The 23167-nt window shown below is 42.5% G+C and overlaps 1 protein-coding gene across 11 annotated transcripts in view; it reads right to left on the bottom strand.

Moving 5' to 3' along the window:
* The window catches only part of SETBP1 (SET binding protein 1), a 265947-nt gene that overhangs the window by 159296 nt on the left and 83484 nt on the right, over positions 1–23167 (bottom strand). Inside the window, exon 3 of one of the 11 annotated variants that reach the window (XM_068175944.1) lies at positions 5128–5186. The exons of 9 other annotated variants lie outside the window; for them this stretch is intronic. In XM_068175944.1, coding sequence (XP_068032045.1) covers positions 5128–5186 — 59 coding nt within the window. Of the gene's footprint in view, positions 1–123; positions 255–5127; positions 5187–23167 lie in introns of those variants that run through there. One more of the 11 variants, XM_068175949.1, reaches the window with a different exon arrangement.

Below are 23167 nucleotides of genomic sequence, written 5' to 3' on the forward strand. Positions count from 1 at the left end.
ATCTTCCTAATATCCAGTCTAAACCTATTCTCTACCAGTGTGAAGTCATTTACCCTTTACTTGTCACTCCAGGCCCTTGTAAATAGTCTCTCTCCATCTTTCTTGTAGGCTCCCTTCAGGTACCTGAAGGCCACAATTTGGTCAAAGTCTTCTCTTCTCCAGGCTGAACCATCCCAATTCTCTCAGCCATTCCTCACAGCAGAGCTGCTCCATCCCTGTGATCATCTTGGTGGCCTCCTCTGGATTTGCTCCAGGAGGTCCATGCCCTTCCTGTGCTGGAAAATTATTCTCCTCAGGTAAATCTGTCCAACACTTTAGGCAGATATGGCTGCACACAGTTTGCCCTGCTTCTGACCATAGGGCTTCTCTTCTCCATCCCTGCTGGCTCCTCCCTGGCCCTCTTCTTGATCCCAGCTGTCCCCACCACACTGACACTATCACAAGCCCCCCTAGTGACCCTTAATGGCCAAGTCCTCTCTGAGACTTGCCTTGGGCTAAAGCTGTCATTCTTGCTGGCTTTTGCACCCTTCCTTCTTGTTTTTCCTTCACTCCTCTCATGCTGGTGTTCTCTTTTCACCCTTTTAAACTTGTTTAACTTTTGATCGCTCCACAAACCTGTATGCTTGGTGGAGATGTTATTGCAGTTCTTGGGCACATACTGCTTTTCTTTAACTTAAAGCCGGATATATTTTGCTCTAAGTCCTCAGTTACTAATGCAAAAAGGAGACAAATTCAGATATCCATAAGATAGCTATCCTGGTTTCCAGCAGGGTGACATGCACACAACTGAAAACAAGTATTTTCTTCCATATTTATTCAAAATCCACATTTCCTCATTCAATACCCACTCTTTGTTCACTCCTCAGCTAAACTCAAATAGGCAAAGCAGGACATAGACAAAAGTTGTGAAATACCTGGTAGATAAATCAAACTCTTCATGAACAATTTTTCCTTTTTTCCTCCACGATCATTTTAATTTAAGCATTTGAAAGAGTGTATTTCTAGAAGTCCTACTGAAACAACACACTGTAGAACATATAGAAAGTCTCTCAGCAATTTAGAGAAACACATTTTTTACAGCCCTGAGAGCTAGAATATCAAATTGATCCTTAGATAAATAAGCTCTTCCCAGAGCAAGTCATTGGAACAAGTAACATAATAGCAAAAATTGAAAGTAATCACCATCACATTGAAATGAAAAGGCACTTCCCAAGCCTGCTGCCAATCTCAGTGGCCTAGAACCCCTCCTGGAAACTCCACAATGTGCAACCGTACAAAGCTCCACATGAGCATACCAGAAAATTATTAATAACTATGTAATACATGTGGGACTCCAGAAATTGGGTTAAGTAGGCAGGAATTACTGCTTCCATCACTGCTGAAGAGGGATCAGAAAAAGAAAAATTATTCTAGTTCTTAGAGAGGGAGAGAAAGAGAGAGAGAGATGACGTGGACATCCTGTTCCTCTCCAACCACCCTTTTCAAAACTAATTTTCTTCATCATCCTCTGGTTCCTTCAAATTTGATTCAGCACTCAAGAGTTACGGAAAAGATTCAAGGACCCAGTGACAGTCATGCTCCCTTGGGACAAGCAGGGAACAGGACAAAGCCACTCTACTTTCCAGTCCTTCACGTTCACCAAGAGTCCACACCTCCAGCGACTCTCTTTCAGAAAAGCCTCACCCATCCCTGAGAGCTGGAAATGTGCACTCATTTACTCACAAACAGGGAACTCTGCCAGCAGCCTCACAACCTGCAGATTTTGATTGCATTAAATTGTTGCAAAGCAGGTTTTCGTCTTGAGCCTGGAGTAGAAGGCAATTAATTAAGACCCATTCCCCCCTTCCATCGGATTAAAGCAAATTAAATGGCAGCATTAGGACAACCTTGCCTGGGATAGGGATTCTTGGAGAAGCAGGGCTTTCTCTCTCTGTCTGCACAGGAAGCAGATCCTATTACTTTACTCAGCTGAGCTTGGATCATCTCTAAAAGGTGCCCTAAGTGTTATCCTACAAGTCTGGGAAGTGCCACTGCCATTTCCCAGACACACAAGTCCAAACACAAAACAGCATGAAGAATTTCTGCTCATCCACTTCCACTGGAGATAAAGAACACAGTGTTGGGAATTGAGTGAATGCAGTAACATGTGTGGAAAATCTCCTCTGTGTGTGACTGCTATGCTAAACTGACAAAAGTCCTTTCCTAAGGTCATTCTTCACCTCACTGGTGAGAAAGGGAGACAAGGGATTATGGGACAATGTTCGGAGATGCCACATCCTCCTGGAAACTCTCCTGGCATATGGTCCCTGCTGGTGTGAAACAGTTGTAGCTAAGCAGATGAGTGTTGAGTAATTTCTGAGAAATTAGAGATCGGTAAATCGATCAACTAAGTGAGACCACCAAATGTACACTGGATTAATCTACTCTTTGGAGAGGATTAGAAGAAATTTTATCTCAGTCAGAGCCTTTGCCAACATTTCCCATTGCATTCTCTAATTTCCCATCAGGAAATCAAACCCAAACTGCTTAAATTCATCCAGGTCCCTAATTCTGCACAGATTGAAGACTACAGTGATCCTTCAACCCAGGGACATAGCACAGCTTCCAAACACTTCCCACATTACCTGGAAGCTTGGCTCATTTCCCGCTGTGGGAATTTAACCTTCTTGAAGTGAAAATCAGAGAAAATCCTCTGCCAGTGTCTCCTATTTGCAGTTGTAATGTGCTAAGCTGGGGAACCACATTCAGGGTCAACCCATCACCTCAAGCAGAGTTTTTCACAACTGTCTTTGCTGCCAGTGCCACAGGACTGTAGGCTGGGGAAAATGACCAAAGTGATGGAACATTACTTTCTTGTTTTCAAGTAATGCAGCGAAAAGTGGAAACAACAGCAAAAATATTCTCCTTCTAATTGAAAACACAGTACCACTTAATGGTCTTTGAAGTGAGTATGTGTGTGTGTGTTTTGTGGGGGAAGGGGGAGAAATGGATCGCTGTAACCAACACCCCAAAGGACTATAAATCAAACAGCATACAGCTGTTGGTATCAAATATAACTCCTTTTGCACTACATCAAAAAGCTTTAATTAACAACTAATTTATTCAAGTGAAAAAAAAAAAACAAACCAAAACCCTTGCACTAAATAATTGTATTATAACTGGGGGACTAGTCTGTATTTCTCCCCCCTCCCCCCTCAAAAGCATGACAGGAGAGGAAATTGAGTCTTTAGAGAACAGCAAAGTAGAAAAATGGATCAAAGATTCAGGGGGCTTGTTGATTGGCTTTTGGAGTCAGCAGAGACCAAATCAAGCTCATTTATTAAAAAAAGCCACACTGAGAGGTCTGTTTGCTCTAAGACCTACTTTCAATAAAAATGTTTATATAGATAAATGGCAGTGGCTCACACCAGGCACGGTTTGGACAGGTGTTACACAGCTCTGCCCACACGGCAGTGTCACTTTTGCTCCTTGCCTCTGTTTTGTCATCCATGGAAAGGTCTCATGGCACAGATGGACAAGGGAGGCTTCAGCCATGTGGGGCTCTAGACAGAGCAGCCAAATGTCTGCAGGGTGGCCATCGATGGTCTCTGAGCAGGCTCACTTGGGAGCTTATCCACATTTGAACCCCAAATGTAAAAGGTCACGCTGGCCAAATCAACGCTTTCCTTCCACTTCTGTTGAGAATCATGGAATCATGGCATATCCTGCATTGTATGGAGCCAAAAGGACCTTAAAGCACAATGGAAGGCATGTTCTGGTGCAGCCCAGGGCTTGCACACATCCAAGAATGCTGCTCCTGCAGATCAAGAGCCCATGCATGAACATCCCTTCCCTCCAGAACCAGCCTGGCCACCAGAACCTAGGGCATGACCCAGGTCCCATCCTCACTTGCTGCCAGCATCACTAAGGCAAGAATCTGAGGGATGTTCAGCTTTTTTTTTTTTTCCTTTTTCCCCTTTTTTCCCTCCATAACTTTGTGCTAGTGACGACTAACTAATCTCTGTCGAGGTAAGGTAAGTGCCATTATCCTGCTTTAATGGCTAATGAAGCTGAAGCAGAGTAAGTAGTTTACTGGTTGTCTCATCTTCAGGGTCCCATCATGCATGTTTTACTGTTCCTCAGAGTGCACTGAAGTTCCACATTAATGCTGCCATTGATTACAGTGTACAATCTTCAGGGCAGGGACTGTGATTTTCTTTTCATTTGCTTAATGAAAAGCACACTGCCTTTTAATTCCTCTGGATCCTGTTGCCTAGGTTTTAGGTGGGAGCCCCCAGGGATGGCAGCAGCGGGGGGAACAGACATGAGGCTGTGCCACGTGGTGCCCATGGGCCAGCAGAGGCTAAAGCAGAACCAGGCTGCAGCCTCAGCACCTTTCTTTATATTCATCCCCACCTCTGAATCAGTTCTTGGGTAGTGCTGGTCCACCACCATCCACAAGCAATTCTGAAGACTCCTTAAGTCTATATACATAATCAGGTTGTGACACAAATAACTTTTAGTAATAAGATGGTTAAAGGGAAGCATTGGGTTTGCTGCTGTGAACATCAAACTGAACTAGCAGGTGCAACCTGTAAACATTATCCAACCCAGAGGACAAAAAGAATTTAAACACAGTTAATTGATTAGTTTATGGATAAAATTAAATAATTGGGTACATAATTCTAATGATATATTGCACCATAAAAATGATTTGATCAGCGGGAAAGATTTATTTTGCTTTTGTGACAGCTTTATCCTGTTAGACATCAAAAATAAAAATAATGTTCAAAAAATTCCTATAATTCATAAATAACACTCCAAAAAGCTTAAAAAGAGCTTAAAAATTGAGCAGCTTAAATCTTTCTGATATATTTCAAATGTTCGTGTATATGCTAAAATAAATTTCAGAGGTAATCTTCGGAAGCGACACTGTTCAGGATTTTAAACCAAAATCTAAAGTGTTTACATATATAAAGCTCTGAAAAGATGTATATATAGGTTGCTCCTAAAGAGATTTGGGTTAGTTTAATTTGGTAACCCTCAGCCCTAAGCATCAAGGCCATGAACAGGATAGCTTTACACACAAAACTGAGTATTGTGGTCCTCATCTACCTCCAGTGAGTAATCACACCATTAAGGACTAACCAAGAATGTGCCAGATAAGTCTCCAGCCACCCAGAACAGGTTCCAGTATTCCTGCTGACCTGCATTGCAGAAAGGAAAACCAGAGAGCAGGACAGTTCGTGGCTTCAGGGAGTGACTTGTTTGGTGACCTGATGGTCAAGATACCCACCTAGGCTCAGGTCCTGCCTCTGCCAGTGACTACAAAGATGAAAACCGCTTCATCTTTTGAGTCCTCTTTTATAAAATAAGATCTTCATCTCTGCGAGAAATTCAGTGGGTTGTGATGCTTAGGTTCCTTTGGGCATCACAATTTATAGGGAAAAAAAGAATAATTTTTCAAGAACAATTTTCCTACTTGCTTCCGTCAATGATGAATTTAAGCACGGTGCATAAAATCTGACAACTCTATGTTTGACTTAAGTATCTTTTATTGCTGGCCATAAATTGTCAACTTCCTTATAAATCTGGGCACAGAATATAAATATAGTTGGTAAATGGCTCCTTGAAATTAACTTAAAATTACAGCACACAACAGCAAGAACCAAGCCAAAAGAAAACCTGCTGGCACGCAGACTTCTTTATTTATTATGAAAACTCAATGCTAAATCAATGTTGCCCCAAAACCTAAGAATCCCTTTCTCCCACCTACTGACCAATTTGGGATGAGCAGAACTTCAAATTGTCCCATGCCCAGGAGGAGATGTGGGGAGTAAAGGCCACCATGGGTGCTTCAAGCTAGGGGTACTCTAAGCACAGCAGCATCCTTCATTCCTCAAGGGCTCTTTTGCTTTTTGCACATTCATTCTGTTTCCTGTTTCACCTCGTACCTTCCCATCCTTACCCCCTAAACAATAAAAGCTCAATGGGAATGCAAATGCAGCTCTCCATTTAAAATCCCAGCCGAGAAGGCACTGTGTCACCCATATTTATGAGCTCTAAATGGCTTTTATCAAAGTGAGGTCGTACTAAATCACCCCCAAGCTGTCATAAATACAAATGACTCGACATAGTCTGCAACAAGCCTTCGGGGGGAAATTATATGATCTGCTGTTGCAGTTATGCTATATCACACAACGAGCTCATATATTTCCACTGGCAAGGTAACCTGATCCTTCAGAGGACACTAATAGGTGAAAGGGGGACGAGAGGAATAGTGAATCAAGCAGTGCATGCCTGCACGTCTGCACACACGTCTGTGCATGCACCACCCAGCTAAAGCTCAGGCTCCTCTCCCTGTGTGGAAGAGGAGGTTCTGTGGTTTTGGAGAATGAGATTTCTTTGGCTGCCTTAATGGAGACGGGAAGCTGCCAGCCAAGAGAGTAAGATCCAGGGGCTCACCAGGGTATTTCCTATTTTAAAAATTCATGCAAAGGCATGAAAATTATTAAGATATGAACCAGAGCTATCCAGACTCCAAAGACTGGACCACTTCCAAGCAAATTAAAGGAGCCATTCCTCAATCTTAGCTGGTGAAGCCCAGGATTATAGCAGAGTCTACCGCATGATAAAGAGGAAACACTTATAAAGGAGGCATGAACTGGGAAATGGAAAAAAATCAGCGTGGGCTCCTGAGATAAGGGCCACTAATTATTTTCTGTTAGTTTACCTGCTTTTTGTTTATGTGCAAACATAGAAAGACACATATACAAAGAAGGAGAAATTCTGATCAGATGAATAGACCGTGATAGCAATTTGGGGTAGCCTCTAGTTACAGAGTTTGGGACTGCCTGCTGAGCACCATCCCCACTCAGCTCTTTGCAGGCAGCTGATTCAATGTGGCACTGTGTGGGCTCAGAATCCACAGCTCTCCCTGTGGTCACACTGGGGTGTTGGTCACCTCACATGCAAAAGAAGTCAACTCCAATGACTGTTTGCTCATGTTTTTGTATCTGGGATGAAGACTGTGTCTGTCTGCTTGGCAAAGGGCTACAGCAATAAGTCAGATTGGGTTTGCTATCTCTAACGTAATAGAGGCACTATGCCAATTTTCAGCAATCCAGGTCGGATGTGGGCATTTATAATGGTACCCTTCTTGGAGAATGAGGTCTCTAACATTAAATTATATATTTTAATTAAAAGCTGAACTTACTGAGCTTGAGTTACTAAACTTGATTTTCAGCTGCCGTGAGCCTGGGGGGAAGCCAGTTGGACAGGACTGCCATTTTCCAGTGTTGAGTTTTTCATAAATGCTCTGCACAGGAAACCTCCTCACTCAGGAGCTGAAGAGGCAGCCTGGTGAAATGCATGTTTGAGCCATTTATTATCAAAGAGGACGATAAGAGCAAAGCCATCAGAAATCCTGATTTGAACTCCTCCTGTTGTGATTCACTCTACTCCTTTCTCCAGGCACACCATCTCCTGCCAGTGTCAGGGAACAGGCAGCCTTTCCTGGAGCCGAGGCTGAGGGTTATCAGCTCTGCCCTGCCTGCTGGAAGGCCCACACTGTCAGAAAGGAGGAACCCAAAGAGCAAACGAGCTCAACACACTGCCAGAAGAAGCTCCTTGCACTTCAAGAACTCCACCAGCTTCCACAGCTCGTCTGTTGGCAGAAGCTTCCACTCCTCAGGAAGGGAAGCAGGGAGGACCCACGGCATCCTTGCAGAACAGCAAGGTGGTGGCAGGCTGACCTGTGCCGACGGTCAAGCAGAGAGGCTCGCCATCTGAGAAAGGCCACCTGGAAACCAGCCAGCTGGCTGTCTGATGTGATTAAAGACAAAATATGAAATGCTTCAGAAGAGGGAGAAATAGGATCGCAGGTCTGGGTTGCATAATCTCATGCATTTGTTTAACCAGTCTGAATAGAGCATGTGAGCTGACCAGATGTTTTTCATTTCAGTGTACAGCACTGTGGAGCAAATCAGAGACCAACAAGTGCCAAACACAACGGTGGCTTTGCCAGCACTGTTGTAATCAGAGCTCAACAAAGGGCACTGTCAACCCCAATCTCCGGGCTGACAGGTCAATCTCCTGGCTGGGTAAAGAAGACAGACCGTTCTTTGCACCAAGTACCTATATCTGAGCTAAATATCAGTAGTAGCTGGTAAACATGGGGTTGGGTCTCAAGTCATTGAGCCAAATATCAACAGAAAAAGAGCCAGCAGGATTGTATATATGATTTGATCCCCTGTGGGAGTGATCTATAATGTAATACCTATTTATTTAGAAAGAGCTGGATACTAACTTTGTGAAAGATACTCACTTTGTGAAAACCAGCCAATACGAAAATATAGAGGAAAAATAATATACACCCTCATTTAGGATTATAGCATCATTTTGGTCTGGAAACACTGAGTTCAACTCAAGGACCAGTACTCAAGGACAGTACAGAGAATATACATTGGGACAATTCTCTGATGAGGCAACAAATTTTGCTTTTTTAGGAGCCATTTTTATATCCAGATTAGTATACATAGATCTGTGATAAAACAGTAAACCTTAAGCAGATGCAACCTGGATCTATAACTACACATGTGCTTTACACACACACTTTTTCCACAATATCTTTGGTGGATACATTCACTGATGACCAAAACTCTTTGGCACCAGATAAAAGACACACTGTTTCCCTAACAAAGCCTTGGAACAACAATTGGTCATCTCTGCTTTAAACTTAAATAGATTAGTTACCATGAATAAGTTACACTGCTTTTACTACATGGATAACATTACACTGAAGTAACAATGATTCTAGACTGCAGTTATGTAAGAATAAGGGGAAAAAAATATCCCTAAAGGCATCCTAATTCTCAGAACTGTGTGTAATCTAGGTGTCATATGACTTACTATTGTTATATTACACTGATAAAACATGGGGTGTTGTCCTGGCATAATATCTGTACTGGGTTATACAGACCAGCACTTTGAGTGTTGCATGTGAAAAACATTGTAGTGAATGTTCTAAGTAAACTTTGGATACTGGTAGCTAATATAAGTGATTTATTTAAAGCTAAATTGACTTTTCTGAATGTTCTTCTTTATTTTCTCTTTTATTTCTAACTATCAAAGTGAAGTGAATATGAAGCCAAGTTTGCAAGTCCAAAGGCCGAAATCCTCTCACAGGTTGCAGCAGGTGGTACAGCACAGCTGTGCAAGCCACAGGGTGCTTCCCTACTTTCAACTTGAGCAACTCCAACAGCAAGAAAGCAATCCTTCTCTCATTCCACCCAAAAAAGAAATAGACACGGATTTTAAAATTATGCTCACTGGGACTGTGACAGCAGGAGGAACCAGGCTCTGAGTCCCACCTCTAAGCAGAGCAACAAGCACAACAGCAAGGAGGAATGCCCCACCATTAACACTGACATACATGTCACAGACTCATAGAAGGCTTATGTTGGAAGGGGACTTCAAAACTCATCTTGTTCCAGCACACTGCCATGGGCAGGGACACCTTCCACTAGATCAAGCTGCTCAGCTGGTGCTGTCCCTGATTGTGTTCTAATACAAACTGTCTCTCAACAACGTGATTTTACTCACAAAAGTAATAAAGTAAAAAAAGGCTTGTCTAGATCCTCAAAACTTCCATAGGCCCGACAGCTGGAGACTTTTTTAAGCTCTGATTTTGTATTTGGGGGTCAACAGCATTTCAATTGTGCAAAATAAGGATTAATTGGATATTTTGTGAACAAGAATGGGTTGCTATACTAAAGATAAATGAAACAATTGAATTAATATACTTGTGTAAGCCTTTAACATAGGCTAAGTGCAGTGTAATGCAAGTATTGCCATCCACTGCTTCTTTTAAAGCCACTGCATCCCAATACAAAATTATAATGACTATTATAGACACAAGCCCTTGTTCATGTTTCCTTTTCATGCTTATCTCCTTTGTGCTTATCTTAGGGGCTAGAAAAACTAACCCATGAATGAATTATACCAATGTTTGTTCTGTGTGAGTGATCAAAATGTTATATTTGAACCTGCTCTGGGGATACCTCTCTGTTTATTTGCGTCTTGAGGTGGTAAGAAGGATACTTTCTACAAAGCAAATTTAACTACAGTTTGTACCAACAGAAACATTTTCAGTTACAGCAAGAGGGTGACAATGTCAATGAATATAACAAATGGATCAAGCTTATTTTTGAGTCTTCTACTTGCTAAAGTATCAGGAGACATTTTTTATCTTAAACACCCTTGTAGTGGCTGCTGTCTCTAGAAAAGCTTTAGTAGCAGATGATCAGAGGATTTTTTTGGACCAAAGGAGAGCAGACAATGTGATGAACCTATGGATGACAAAATGCTGACCAGAGTCATCACAGCAGAACAACCTTCAGTTTGGGATCTGATTAAAAGCACCTTCCAGGTAGTTTGGAGTTTCAGTGAGTTAATTAGTCCATTCATTTACCAAAGACTTATAGTTTTAGAAATCTATGGATTGCACTGGCATGAGTGAATGTCACAGTACTGTGATGATAGAATACCCTTACACCTCTGGGGCCCTGAGCACCTTGACTCAGCGGGTGGCATCCCAGACTACTGTGCAGAGATTGAAATTGGATTTTTTTAAGGTCCCTTCCAATCCAAACTGTTCTGTGATTCTCTGATTCTGTTCTGTAAAATCGGTAACTGAGGTGAGCTTCCCAGGCCTATTCAGTCAGTCTGCAGCTTCCTCCAAGAGGAAGAGGAGGGGCAGACAGGATACCAGTGACAGGAGACAAGAAAATGGCATGAACTTTTGTCAGGGGAGGTTTAGGCTGTGCATCATGGAAAGGTTCCTCTCCTAGAGAGTAGTCTGGTTCTGGAACAGCCTCCCCAGGGCAGTGGTCACAGCCCCAAGACTTGAGGAGCTCAAGAAGCATTTGGACAATGCTCTTAGACATGTGGTTGTGACTCTGGGGGTTGTCCTGTGCAGGGCCAGGAACTGGACTTTGATGATCGTTGTGGGTACCTTTCAACTCAGGATATTCAATGATTTTATGATTCTATGAATTCTTCACATTGGGAAGTCTTATTTACTATTCCATAATTATGTGTTATGATGGAAAAGTGACCTGGCTCAAATATTAAATCCTTTCTTATATGAGTAGCAAGTTTTTTATCAGCAGCTGAAACAAAACAGCTTTATGGGTGCAGGCTCTGAGATGACAGAGGCTTTACCCCTCAGTTCTGTAGGTGGCCCTAATAATTCAAGCTCTGGATAAGATTTGGTCACCCTAGATGAGTACAATAGAGAACTCATAAAGATAAAAAATGAAAAAATCAGAAACTTATCAAAACAACACAAGAAAAGGGTGGCACAATCAGACCAAGATTCAACCATAGCAAGAAGCTGCTTCAAGAGCACAAGGCTGTGATTCTCTTTGGGGTGGGGTTCATGAAACTGGCTCATAACCAGAGTCATTGACTGAAAGAACATTCATAGAAATAGCTAATGACTGTCTACCTGGGGTACATAAGATGTCACACAGACTCTTCAGCAAAATCATAGCCACTCTCAGATTCATAGTTCTTAAGGCCAGCAGAGACCTGAAAGGACAGACAGACAAACCTTTTTTGGCTGAATCAGACATAAGGAAGGAGTTACTGCTACCAATCCATGTCCAGCTGGCTCTTCTGGACAGGGACTGCTGCCAGCACAGTTTTGTTGGCTGTCTCTCCATCTGAGCAATCTGAGCAGGTCCTAACCCACATCCGCCCTCCAACAAGTCCAGAGTTCCTTTGGATGAACAGCTAAACTGAGAGAGCCAAGGGAGTGACCTCTTGAAACCTCAGAGATGGAGAAGGCATGGGAACAAGCTGCCCAGATCATGACCTACACATCCCAGGTCTGCTACAGAGAATGATTTATCTGACCTTTCATCTGAGTTGTCCAAGCTGACCACTCAATTTGCCCATCTATGCCCTGACCCACAGTCAGAAATTGCCTGGCACAGACAGAAATTGCAGTGCATCCTTCAGATTACACTGGCTTGCCTGGAGATATTAGAAGACAGAGAGAGCCTACCATGAGTTTTGCTTAAAAAATCATATTGCCCTTGCTGTTCAAAATGTGTTTATCAACCCTGATGCAGCGAGACTGGTTATAGATTCTATTTGTTCCTGCACCTGGTCTGTCTCAGGCAATACAGAAGAAGATCCAAGAGACAAAAAGCTGCCTCTCACCATAAAACCAAGGGTCTCACTGCTATATGAAGTGCCCTAGAAGAAATGAATGTTTGAAACATCTAGCGGGCACAAAAAAAAAAAAAAAAGAAAGAAAAAAAAAGAAAAAAGGAAAAAGACAAACACACACACACAGAGACATACACACACATATACATGCTGTTGTTACAGTCTTCCCTCACAGACCTCCTTTGTCCCTGTAGCTGCCATTGCTCCCCATAGCCCACTCTCCCCTCTGTCCTCCTGACCCCTCCTCTCCCTCCATTCATTCTTCCAGAATTTATCCCGCTTCTTTGACTCGGCATGTGTCTGGGCAGATGTCCAAAAAACCTCCCTTCAGCAACCGGGGGGAGGAAATTCCTCCAATTCAGCCCAGGCTCTTTCCCCCCACCCCGCTTCCCGCCTTCTCTCTCCCTCTTTTTCTTGCTCCTTCTTCTCTTTTAACATGTTGAATGATTGATAACACTCTCCTTGCTTCTCTGCTGCCTGTTTCAGCCCTTTCTGCCCGGCATCTGCAGCCCTGTAGGGAAACAAGCTCTCCAAGGCGATGGGATGTTGGGGACCCCCTTCGGTTCTTTTCAAAAATTCAATAAATAAAAGGAGAGAGGAGAGAAGCACAAGGGAGTCTGGAAGGTCTGGGGAGGCGGGGGAGGAAGGGAACAGCTAGGAAAAGCCCTTGATTAGGACAAGTCCAAAACAAACAAACAAATTAAAAACAAATGCTTCGCATGTCCCCTATTCTCTGTTTGCCACGGAAAAGTGAGGGGAAAGCTTTGTTCTTTGTGTTGTTTTGCATTTTCAGGCCCAAATTTTAGATTTGTGCAGAACTTCTAGCTTTTTGTTATGCTGTTATTATGAATGAGTTTGTTGTCTTAAATTCACACTTTCTGGAGCCTTTATTTTGCTTGAAGATCTTGAACTTCATGTAAAAACAAAACTGTGTTGGTCTTTCCAAAAGCAGAAGGACGTTTGTATAACCTCTAATATAACACCTTATACATCAGAATCAAAAAAAACATACTTAATTTTTATGTGTCATGCCACTGTGCCTTATGTCTGTACATCCATGCAGGAATCTTCATAATTATCAAATACCACAGGATGCCATGCTAATACTTAGATTTTTATTAGATGTTCACATTCACTTTATAATTCGGATTTCAGGCATGAACATCGTCGAAACTGATGTTTAGGCTGAACATAGCACAAGTTTAATAGAGATGTAAAATACAGAATCACAGCAAGGCTTGGTTTGAAATGGATTTAAAAGATCATCTCATTCCACTCATCTCTCCCTGCCATGGACAAGGCTGATATGAACTTATTACATGCAACAAACTCCCATTAAATGACCTAAAATTTATAATTATTATTATAATTATTATTATTATTATTGTTGTTGTTGTTGTTATTATCTGAAATGCAAGTGAGAACTCATGGCCAGTACCAGAATCAGCATGTTGTTGCACTGGGCAGCATTTGCTGAGACAACAAAGCCCTGAGGCAGTTCCAGAAGCATGGGTAAAAAGGATAGATTGCTATGCCCATTTAACTGAAGGAATCTGGAGATGGACCAAATTATGAAGAGAAGGATGAAGAGAAGGGTTTGTTTTATCTGCCTTAGACATCCAAGTGTCAGCTGATTCCAGACTCCATCTATAGAGAACAAACCAGCACCTCCAGAATTCTCCTAGAAAGACCTTGAGTAACTCTCTCAAATATGATATGATTCCAGGATGTGGAAAGTTATGCCTTTTTGATCCAGCCAACATCATCCAGAAAGTCTCTGGCAGAGCTGAGATTTCTGCCCACATATCTCATTCCCTAGTCCAATGCCTGAGAGAGAGAGTGAAATATCTGTATTTCTTAGTAATGCTACTTGTCTTCTCAGTAGCAGAAAAAATGTTCCTTCAAACCAGTAGAAACAGATTGCATAAACTCTTCATATTTTATTAATCAAGGTTCTGAGTTTTGAGGCTTCTGCCTGAAAATGAAAGGTAAGTTTCTGTGACATGATAACTCAAAGTTAAATAAACAACTCACTGATGTTTAGAAGAAGTACATTTAAACCTTAATAAGACGGAAAACAAAACATAATAATCAGCAAGACATTTTCTTTACCTTATTTTTAAATTGAGGCAAAAACCTTTCACTTCAGTTACATCTGGGAGAACTCTTTGTGGTGTATTTATTCCTCGGTGGCTCATAAACTCTCAGCGTCCTTGCTATAAGTGATCTCTCTCTCCTGGGCCTGGAGGATACTTGTCATTTCTGTGTAGGTAGCAATCTATCTACCTGCTGCAAGCTGCTGACTACCTCAACAGGATCTGGGGAAGAGAAGCCCTCATTTATTTATTTGAAACAACTGTAAAGTGCTGTTGGGAAATATCAGATGTATTTCCTTGTCAGATGTGTCTGCACTGAAGGTCTCCTAATGCAAAGCTGGTAATTACCAAAGGTGAAATATCCAACACAAACATCCAACCTACCAACCCAGCACTCACCCAGCATCACCAAATGACACATCCCACAAAAATAATAGCAGTAATAATCAATTTCTCAGAGAAATTTCCTGACAGAAGGCTTGCTTCCCTTGAAGGCAACTGTTAATGGTGTCCTACAAATTCAACATGACCTTCACAAATAATTCATTGGTATCTGCAGCCTAAACATGTAAGGACTGGGAAACTGAAATGCTTTCAGAGAAAACAGTTAGCTCTTGATTTCTGAACTCTGCAAAGATAACTCAGAAGCCTGGAGAGAAAAAATTATACTCAAGCTCCCCAAAATGTCATAGACATAGAACCGTTCATGTCCTGGCTCAAAACATTGGGTGGTCTTATCTGCCAATTATTTTAACTTTTTTTTCGCTTCACCTACCCCTGCATTTATAGCATGGCCTTTCCAGTATAAATATTGCAAAATTCTAAGTATGAAGAGTGAGATGCAGCCGTTTGCTGCCCCACTGCCTGATGAAACCTCCCCAGTGAGAGGTGCCACTAGGAAATCCTGGAAGCCCAGCCCAGAGCTGGCAGCCTCTCATCCCCTTCAAGCAACTTCACGGCTCAGCTTCAGGGATAGGAGCTCCCAGGGGTGCCAGTGTGAGGAATTTGTCCCTGCTGGGTCCTGAATGGAGGACTGATAAATGACAGGCACAAACTTTGCACTGAGAGATGAAACCTCCCCAGACTGTCTGGGGCAGCAGTGCTTATCTGGTGTCCTCTTTCCAGACCTCTTGCTGGTCTTGAATGTGAGGCCACTGCAAATGATGTCAAGCCACATATTTGAAAGCAATATGGGTTTATAGTTTCAACAGATGTCTTTTTTTTTCCACTTGAATAGTACCTGTTAAGTATCTGTCTCAGTACTATCCCTGCAATAAAGCCCAAGCAATTAAATGTTTTCTTGGATGAGAGACATGACCTAAGCTCTTTGCACTGAAGTGAGAGTTGTCCCCTTTTTGTGTGGCCAAGCATTCAACTAAGTCCCCATCTTTGACTTAGATTTAGATGTAAATTCAGCTAAAATACCACTGGAGATCAGCCAAGCTCTCTCTAACACCATCTCCCCTGCAGACATCATCCTTGCCCCATAAAAACAACTGCAAGGATCAACTCAAAATCCCACTGGTATTGCTCTGCTCTGTGCAGTCATATCAAGAACCATGTTTCACTGCCCTGAGACAGCAGTCCAGTGTTCCTCTGACCTACTACATGATGGAGAAACTAATAGGATGAAGTTCAATAAGTCCAAGTGCCGAGTCCTGCACTTTGGCCACAATAACCCCCTGCAACGTTATAGGCTGGGGACGGTGTGGCTGGACAGTGCTCAGGTGGAAAGGGACCTGGGGGTGCTGGTTGACAGTCGGCTGAATATGAGCCACCAGTGTGCCCAGGTGGCCAAGAAGGCCAATGGCATCCTGGCCAGTGTCAGGAATGGTGTGGCCAGCAGGAACAGGGAGGCCATTCTTCCGCTGTACTCGGCGCTGGTGAGGCCACACCTTGAGTGCTGTGTCCAGTTCTGGGCCCCTCAGTTCTGGAAGGATGTTGAGGTGCTTGAGCGTGTCCAGAGGAGGCCAACGAGGCTGGTGAGGGGCTTGGAACACAAGCCATATGAGGAACAACTGAGGGAGCTGGGGTTGTTTAGCCTGGAGAAAAGGAGACTCAGAGGTGACCTTATCGCTCTCTACAACTTCCTGAAGGGTGGCTGTGGTGAGCAGGGGGTCGGTCTCTTTCTCCGGGCAACAACAGATAGAACAAGAGGACACAGTCTCAAGCTGCACCAAGGGAGATACAGGCTAGACTTAAGGAAGAAGTTTTTCACAGAAAGTAGTCAAATACTGGAATCATCTGCCCAGGGAGGTGGTGGAGTCACCATCCCTGGATGTGTTTAAAAAAAGACTGGATGTGGCGCTTGGTGCCATGATCTAGTTGAGGTGTTAGAACATGGGTTGGACTTGATGATCTTAAAGGTCTCTTCCAACCTAGAAAATTCTGTGAATTCTGTGAATGTAAACCATCACTAACAATTCTCTTTCCTTTCCTCTCTCACACAACAGACAATTCCCATTTACATCTATGAGCCAAAATTTCATGTGGTTTTTGTTTTGGTTTTGCTTTTTTTTTTTTTTTTTTAGGTCTATGTAATTGCTAGAATCTCCCCCAAATAAAAGAATGTATTTATCAAAATCTATGACCAAAGAAGTAACTGCAGGCTTTATTCTGAATGGACCCAGTAGGTTTTAAACCATTTTGCAACCATTAGCAGCTAAGGACCCAAAATGTCAATCTCATTTGTCATGGGTGCAGAGGGGAATAAATGTCCATTACCAGTGATTTTTTTTATGATTCCACAGAGAATGCAAACCAGGACAAAAAAAAAAAAAAAAAAGGGATGGGCTAGTAATTTCTTCCCACTTATTCAGTAGCTTTAGGTACTTGATTTTGACCAAAGTGTAATCGGTCATTGCTATGTGGCAGCAGGACAATGAGGCAAAGGGAAGAGAATGTAGAAATGGATTGGAAAGATTTACATAGAGAGAATGTGATGGGGCAGAAAGGAGTCTATAATAAACAGGGAAGGCAGCAAATCTAATTAATAATTAGTGTAATGATATCAGCTGTAGGCCTTGCTCTGGTGTGCCAATAAATCAGACTCTAAGCCCCGTGAACCTCATGCCTTTGCTTCTGGTTGTACCCATGGTCTGGGACAAAATAAAATGGATATAAGTATCTATAGCTATATATGCAAGTATATATTTATCTCTATCTATATTATTTATAATCATATCTGTATCTCTGCCTATACTAGTCCATCTCCATCTCTCTCTGTATTTCTGTCTCTCACTCCATCTGGATCTCTATCTCCATATCTATCCTTGTCTACTGTACGACAAACATTTTTACTTAAAAGTTTACAGAACACAGAGAATGGCTGCCTTCAGGAGCCAGGAGAAAAACACACAACAAAAAGAAAAATTATGGAAACAACAAAAGAAAAATTATACATCCCTGAATTGTCCTCTTCAAAATCAGTTTTTAAATGATTGTTTATGACTAAACTTTGCCTGCATCCTTCTGGCCCTGGGTAGAGTTTAAGCTCCTGGTTTTCCCTACGTAACGTATGAATTTAACCTGAAGGGCAACATTATCATTTGACCCGCGAGAGTGTAAGCCCGAAAGATCATCAATTCCCTTAAATTGGTGGCCCAGTCACTCATTTAATGCCTCCATGTCAGCTTGAAATAAGACTTACAGTTTGATAGGTCAAAGGGAAAAGGGGAGGATGAGAGGGGGGAAGAGGAAAAAAAAAAAGACTGAAGGATTGCAATGGCAATAAAATAAAAATAAAATTTAAAAAAGAAAAAAAGAGGAAACACTCCTCAGTGAAAGCATTGTCAAAAAAATATATATGGGGAGGAGCAGTTTTACAACCTCCTGTAACCCAGTGGTCCTGAGGTATTGCCTTTCACCGTCTACCCAGGAACAGGCCTCTGAGAGGTTGTAAAAACACCATCTATTATTCCAGAGACCCAGGCATCGTCTGAAGGGGTTGTCTTGTAGGGAGAGGCTTCACTCTCTTGCTGCATGCAGGGCCCAGGCTGAGAGCAAAACCTCAGAGAGGGCAAGTGGGGTGCTTAGACCCCTCCAGCTCCTGTCCTGAGGTCCCCACGGTGTTCTCCAGTACTTGCAGGGTGCTGCCAGGTTGCTTTGTGGATCCAGTTCCAGTGCTCACTTCTGTCTGCATTCTTGTATTTGGATGCAAAATACACCCAGGCTCTCACTCATCCCCTCTCTGAACCCGCTGTCTCTTCTAGATTTGTTTGTCCTTGCCCCATGTCCCTGGTTGGCCTTTGGTCATTGATTTTTCTTCCCAATTCTTAATGGTCTATGCTGAATTTCCCATGTTTGTTTTGTGTGGTATTTTTTTTCCTTTCTTTCCCCCATACTAGTAATTTGTTTTCTGTTTTTTTTTTTTTCCTTTTTTTCTTTCCTGAACAACCTGGCAGAAATAAACACAACAAGGGAAATTTTCTTACAAAGTGTGCTGAAGAAACTCTTGGAGGCTGCAAGACCTATCAGGCTGGTTTATATCGAAAAAATCAAAAAGCAGCAAGGACAGCAAGTCTGGAAACCAAATCAAATCACTCACATTCCCACAGAGACGAGATAATAAAAACATATGCACTGAGACAGAGTTCTCTAACAAGGACCCCAAGGAGGTGGTGAACTAGTGGTTCATGCAGAAATCTGACCACAGCAAGCTTGCACTGGCCTTGTTCTTCTCCCCCTTCCTTCACTGTAAGATGCTATCACTTTCCACTGTTACAAAGCTCATATTTCAGGCACATTTTTGGTTTTGTTTGTTTGTATGTTTGCTTGTTTTATGATGGAATGAAGACTTTAGTTGCAGTGTTGGTGTCTAGGACAGGGACAAAGCAGGACAAGTGGTTTCGCCCTCATTCCCTGTGTCCTTTGTTTAGACCACACTCAAGGCTCATCTTTACAGATCAGTTTCCACCCCTAATTTTCAAGCCCACAGACCAAAGTGTGTACAAACCCATCGCACCATCCCCATTGCTCAGTGTCTCCATTTTAATGGGTTTGCTCCAAAAAAGGCACACAATCAATCCTAAACAGACCCCTGAAAGAAGCAAAGCTTAGCTACCATGACCAACACCTTCTAGGTCCTGCTTCTACTTTTGCTTTCCAAAAATGTGCATCCAAGGAAGGACAAATGTCATGCCAAGGGTGAGAGCCCTCCTACAGATGTATATTGTCAACTGGGTCATGATCTGAGACTTAGGGATTTTTTAAGTATTATTATAAATCCTCAAGTGCAGCAAGTTTTCAAGTAGGTGCAGCCAGCTACAGTTTCTGCTGCTGGGAGCCAGTTGAGATCTTCAGTGAATGAATCCATCAGCTTTTCCTTCTTGGACATGAAGGGACCATGGCCATAGGACCTCAGGTCACAGATGGGGCCCAACAAGTACCTTGAGCCACCCTGGAACTTCAGAAATGTGATGGAAACTGATAGCACCTGAAATCTCTTTTGGTTTTTGGTCACGTTCGGGCGCCTCTTGCAGCACTGGTGTCCTCATTCCTCTGGCCCTGGGGTGGATTAAGCCAGCTGCCCCCACACCTTGGGTCAGAGGTGGGGGAAGAGGGAAGACCCAACTCCCATGAGCCTTATTTATGTGGTAATGGAAAGCTCTTAGCCATGTCCAGTGTAAAAAGTGCTCCATGATCAAACAGGGCCTTGGCACTCTACCAGGCACTCAAGTATGACCAAGCATTCAGCCTCCTGCTGCAGGAGATGGGTCAAATTTACAGCCTGTCCTCCCCTTCCACAGCCAGGAACCTTGGAGAAAAAGGCAGCTGCCCCTTCATGGAGCACAGGGAACCTGTTACTTTCTGTCCTGATCAATGGCCAGAGGATTCTGGGCATAACGCAGCCCAGCATGGTCCCTTGAGCAGCACCCCAGCCACACAGCACCAGTTCAACCACAGATCTGGCAGTGAGGAGGGGGAGACATGGGGAAGGGAACATGGAGACAGAAACTGCCAAAGTGATGGAGAGCGGAATCAGTGTCAGATTAGGTAGGACCTGGAGCAACCTGATCTAGTGGGTGGCACTTAGTGGGTGATTCTGTGATACCACTGGCATCCCTTAAACTTATTTTCAGTGACTGTTTTGTTGCCGATTGCCAAGGCAATGATCAAAAGTGGGAAGGATAAAAAAATCTTCTGAACTCAGGTTTTTTTCTAAAATTCCAGTGATCTGAATGCAGTGATTTGGAGTGGAGCTGCGACAAGGTGCATGAGACACACAGTAGGATCTCTGCCCCTTTTCCCTTTCCCCGGGGAAATGCAGCAAAGGGATAAGCCCTGTACAGCCCAGGGTTGGAGCAGATGAACTGATGCTCTTTCCCTCCCTTTACCACACATCCAAGAAGATGCTGTATCTCACTTGTTCTGCAAAGTGCCTCCAGCAATTTCCTTCCCTCTGCTCTGCACAAAAGCTATATCCAGCATGAAATTATTTCATCACAGCTCTTTAATTTATTTACTTAGGCAGCCAATTTTGTCTTCTTGTCTGAAGATCAGAACAACACCCATCCCTTTTCTTGTGCCATTTAATCCTAAATTTCAACTCCACTACATGTGGCCAAATCTATGAAAATATATTTGTAAAGTTTGATCAAATAATCAATTTATAAATATCAGTATCTTTAAAATTTGAGAACAACATAAAACACACAGCAATCAACAGGCTTTCTGAGAGTTATGTGGTCTGATGAGGGTTTTCTATAACAAATCATCTTGTAAATCACCTAGAGAGATTTTTTCTTGAAGGTCTTTTTATACAAACCTGTATCCTCATCCAGTGAGGGCATCACTACTTACACAAGACTGCTGGCAGAGTTCCCAACATACAAACTCAAGAAGAGCCATTTTGTCACATTCACCTATGCAAAACTCTCAGTTCAAGTAATTTTGAAATCAGTACAGGATAACTTCTGAGGTATTTATTAACACAAAAAATTCATTAGTACAAAGAACTACAGAACCATAGGACATTTTGGTTGGAAGGGATCTCACAGATGATCCAGTTGCACCCCCTGACATGGGCAGGGACATCTTCCATTAGACTAAGTTGTCCAAAAAAACTTCCAGGAATGTGGCATTCCCAACCTCAAAATCTGTCCTTCTCCAGCTCCTCCTATCTATTTCAGGTCTACAAGGCATTGATGACTGGGAACAATTCCCACAAACAGAAACAAATCAAACAGGGAAAGCAAACAAACAAAGAAACTACCCGGGACAGTTGAATCACAATAAAATTTGTGTCAAGGAACTCCTCCTGTCACTTAATTAAATTTCAAGGCACAGAAGTAATTTCCATGTAATTTTCCATATTGGACCTTGGTGAAAAAAGAATGGGGAGGCAATCAAAAGAATAAAAGAGCATACTAAGCATACAAGTCTAAGCATCCACACTTGCATCCCAGAAAAAAAAATAGAAGAAACCTCCTCAAAAGAAAATATAAATACCTAATACAATGAAGTAGAATTTTATAGGTCTAATTGCATAACTGTAAGTGCACTCCCATTCCCATTTCTGAATAGGAAAAAAAAAAAAATCTGCCAGGAGAGCACCTATCTTGATGGATATATATTGAATTGTCCAAGCTTTTCTGGATTGCCTACTTGTTAAGCAGCTCTTTCAAGTACTCTTATGTTTTCATTCTGCCCAGCAGCTTCCTCTATAACCCACAACAATGGTATAAAAATGTGGCAAGCACTGAAATATCTATGTAAACATTTTACAGTGCATAGTCATGTCAAATAATTTGAATGATACTACTCTTACAAGGGAAGCTACATTGGATATCTGATAGCAGCAAGAGTCAACATGACATTATTACTAGTAGTATTAATAATAGTAATAGGAGTATGAGTGGGATTGTTGTGACTATTGTTATTATTATTAGTGTTAAATTCCTTTCCTATCATTAACAAGATCACTAAATAACAAGTTTATTTATGGATGCTTTCATTAGATACAGCATACCATAACACAATCACAGCAATCCCAAAGAGGAATTGCAGATCTAGATTTAGGGGAATACTTTTCACCTTGGGCCCGTCTCAGAAACTTCAGTGTCTAGAGAGATAGCCTGGATATATAATTGCAGGCTTGCCAGACCAGTAACCAGGACTGGGATTGCTTTTCACTGCAATGAGAGACTGTTGCTTCTGATGAAATCCATTTATGAGTTTGGCACCCACCAGTGATGCCCACCGAACAAGATGAACTTTTGGGAAAGCAAGAGTTGGTGTCCATTATGAGGGGAGGAAACAAAATCTGAATCCTCAAAGCTGTTGACTCTGAAAATCTCTCTTTTCTTAAGGTGGGTGCAACCTAAGGCAGGCAAACTCGTGCATCCAAGACCACACTAGGCATGGTTTCATACTGATGACAGAGGATGCAGGGCAGATTTCAGATTTACACCTCACACAGGATTTTTCGGTGACACCTTTGCTTCAGAGAAACTGTTTCACTCCCAGGTGCATGCCAAGAAAAACATGGTCCAAGTTGTCTGGCCACTATATTTGATCACCCACCTCCCTTTTTTAACTAATGGGCTAACACACAGCCTCTGCTGCTGACCAAAGGGCATTCAGCTTAGAAAACACTAATGCGTGAAAACGTCTGCAGGCTGACTACGTGAACAGCAATATACATTTTTAATTTGAATAATATGCAGTGTTTACCATAATTAGACAGCACATTAACATGATTAAACCAGTGCTGCAGATCAAAGTGGCAAGGCACCCGTCTCGAATCCGAAGCCTTTATTGCCGGGAGAACTGTGTTGTGCTTGTCCGTTGAGTGACTGCTTGCCCTGCCCTTTTGCAGTGTGAGTTTGAAGCTGTCATTGCAGGGGGGCAAAATT

This window comes from Anomalospiza imberbis, chromosome Z (assembly GCF_031753505.1).
Source record: "Anomalospiza imberbis isolate Cuckoo-Finch-1a 21T00152 chromosome Z, ASM3175350v1, whole genome shotgun sequence".
In the NCBI taxonomy this organism is placed as follows: Eukaryota; Metazoa; Chordata; class Aves; order Passeriformes; family Viduidae; genus Anomalospiza; species Anomalospiza imberbis.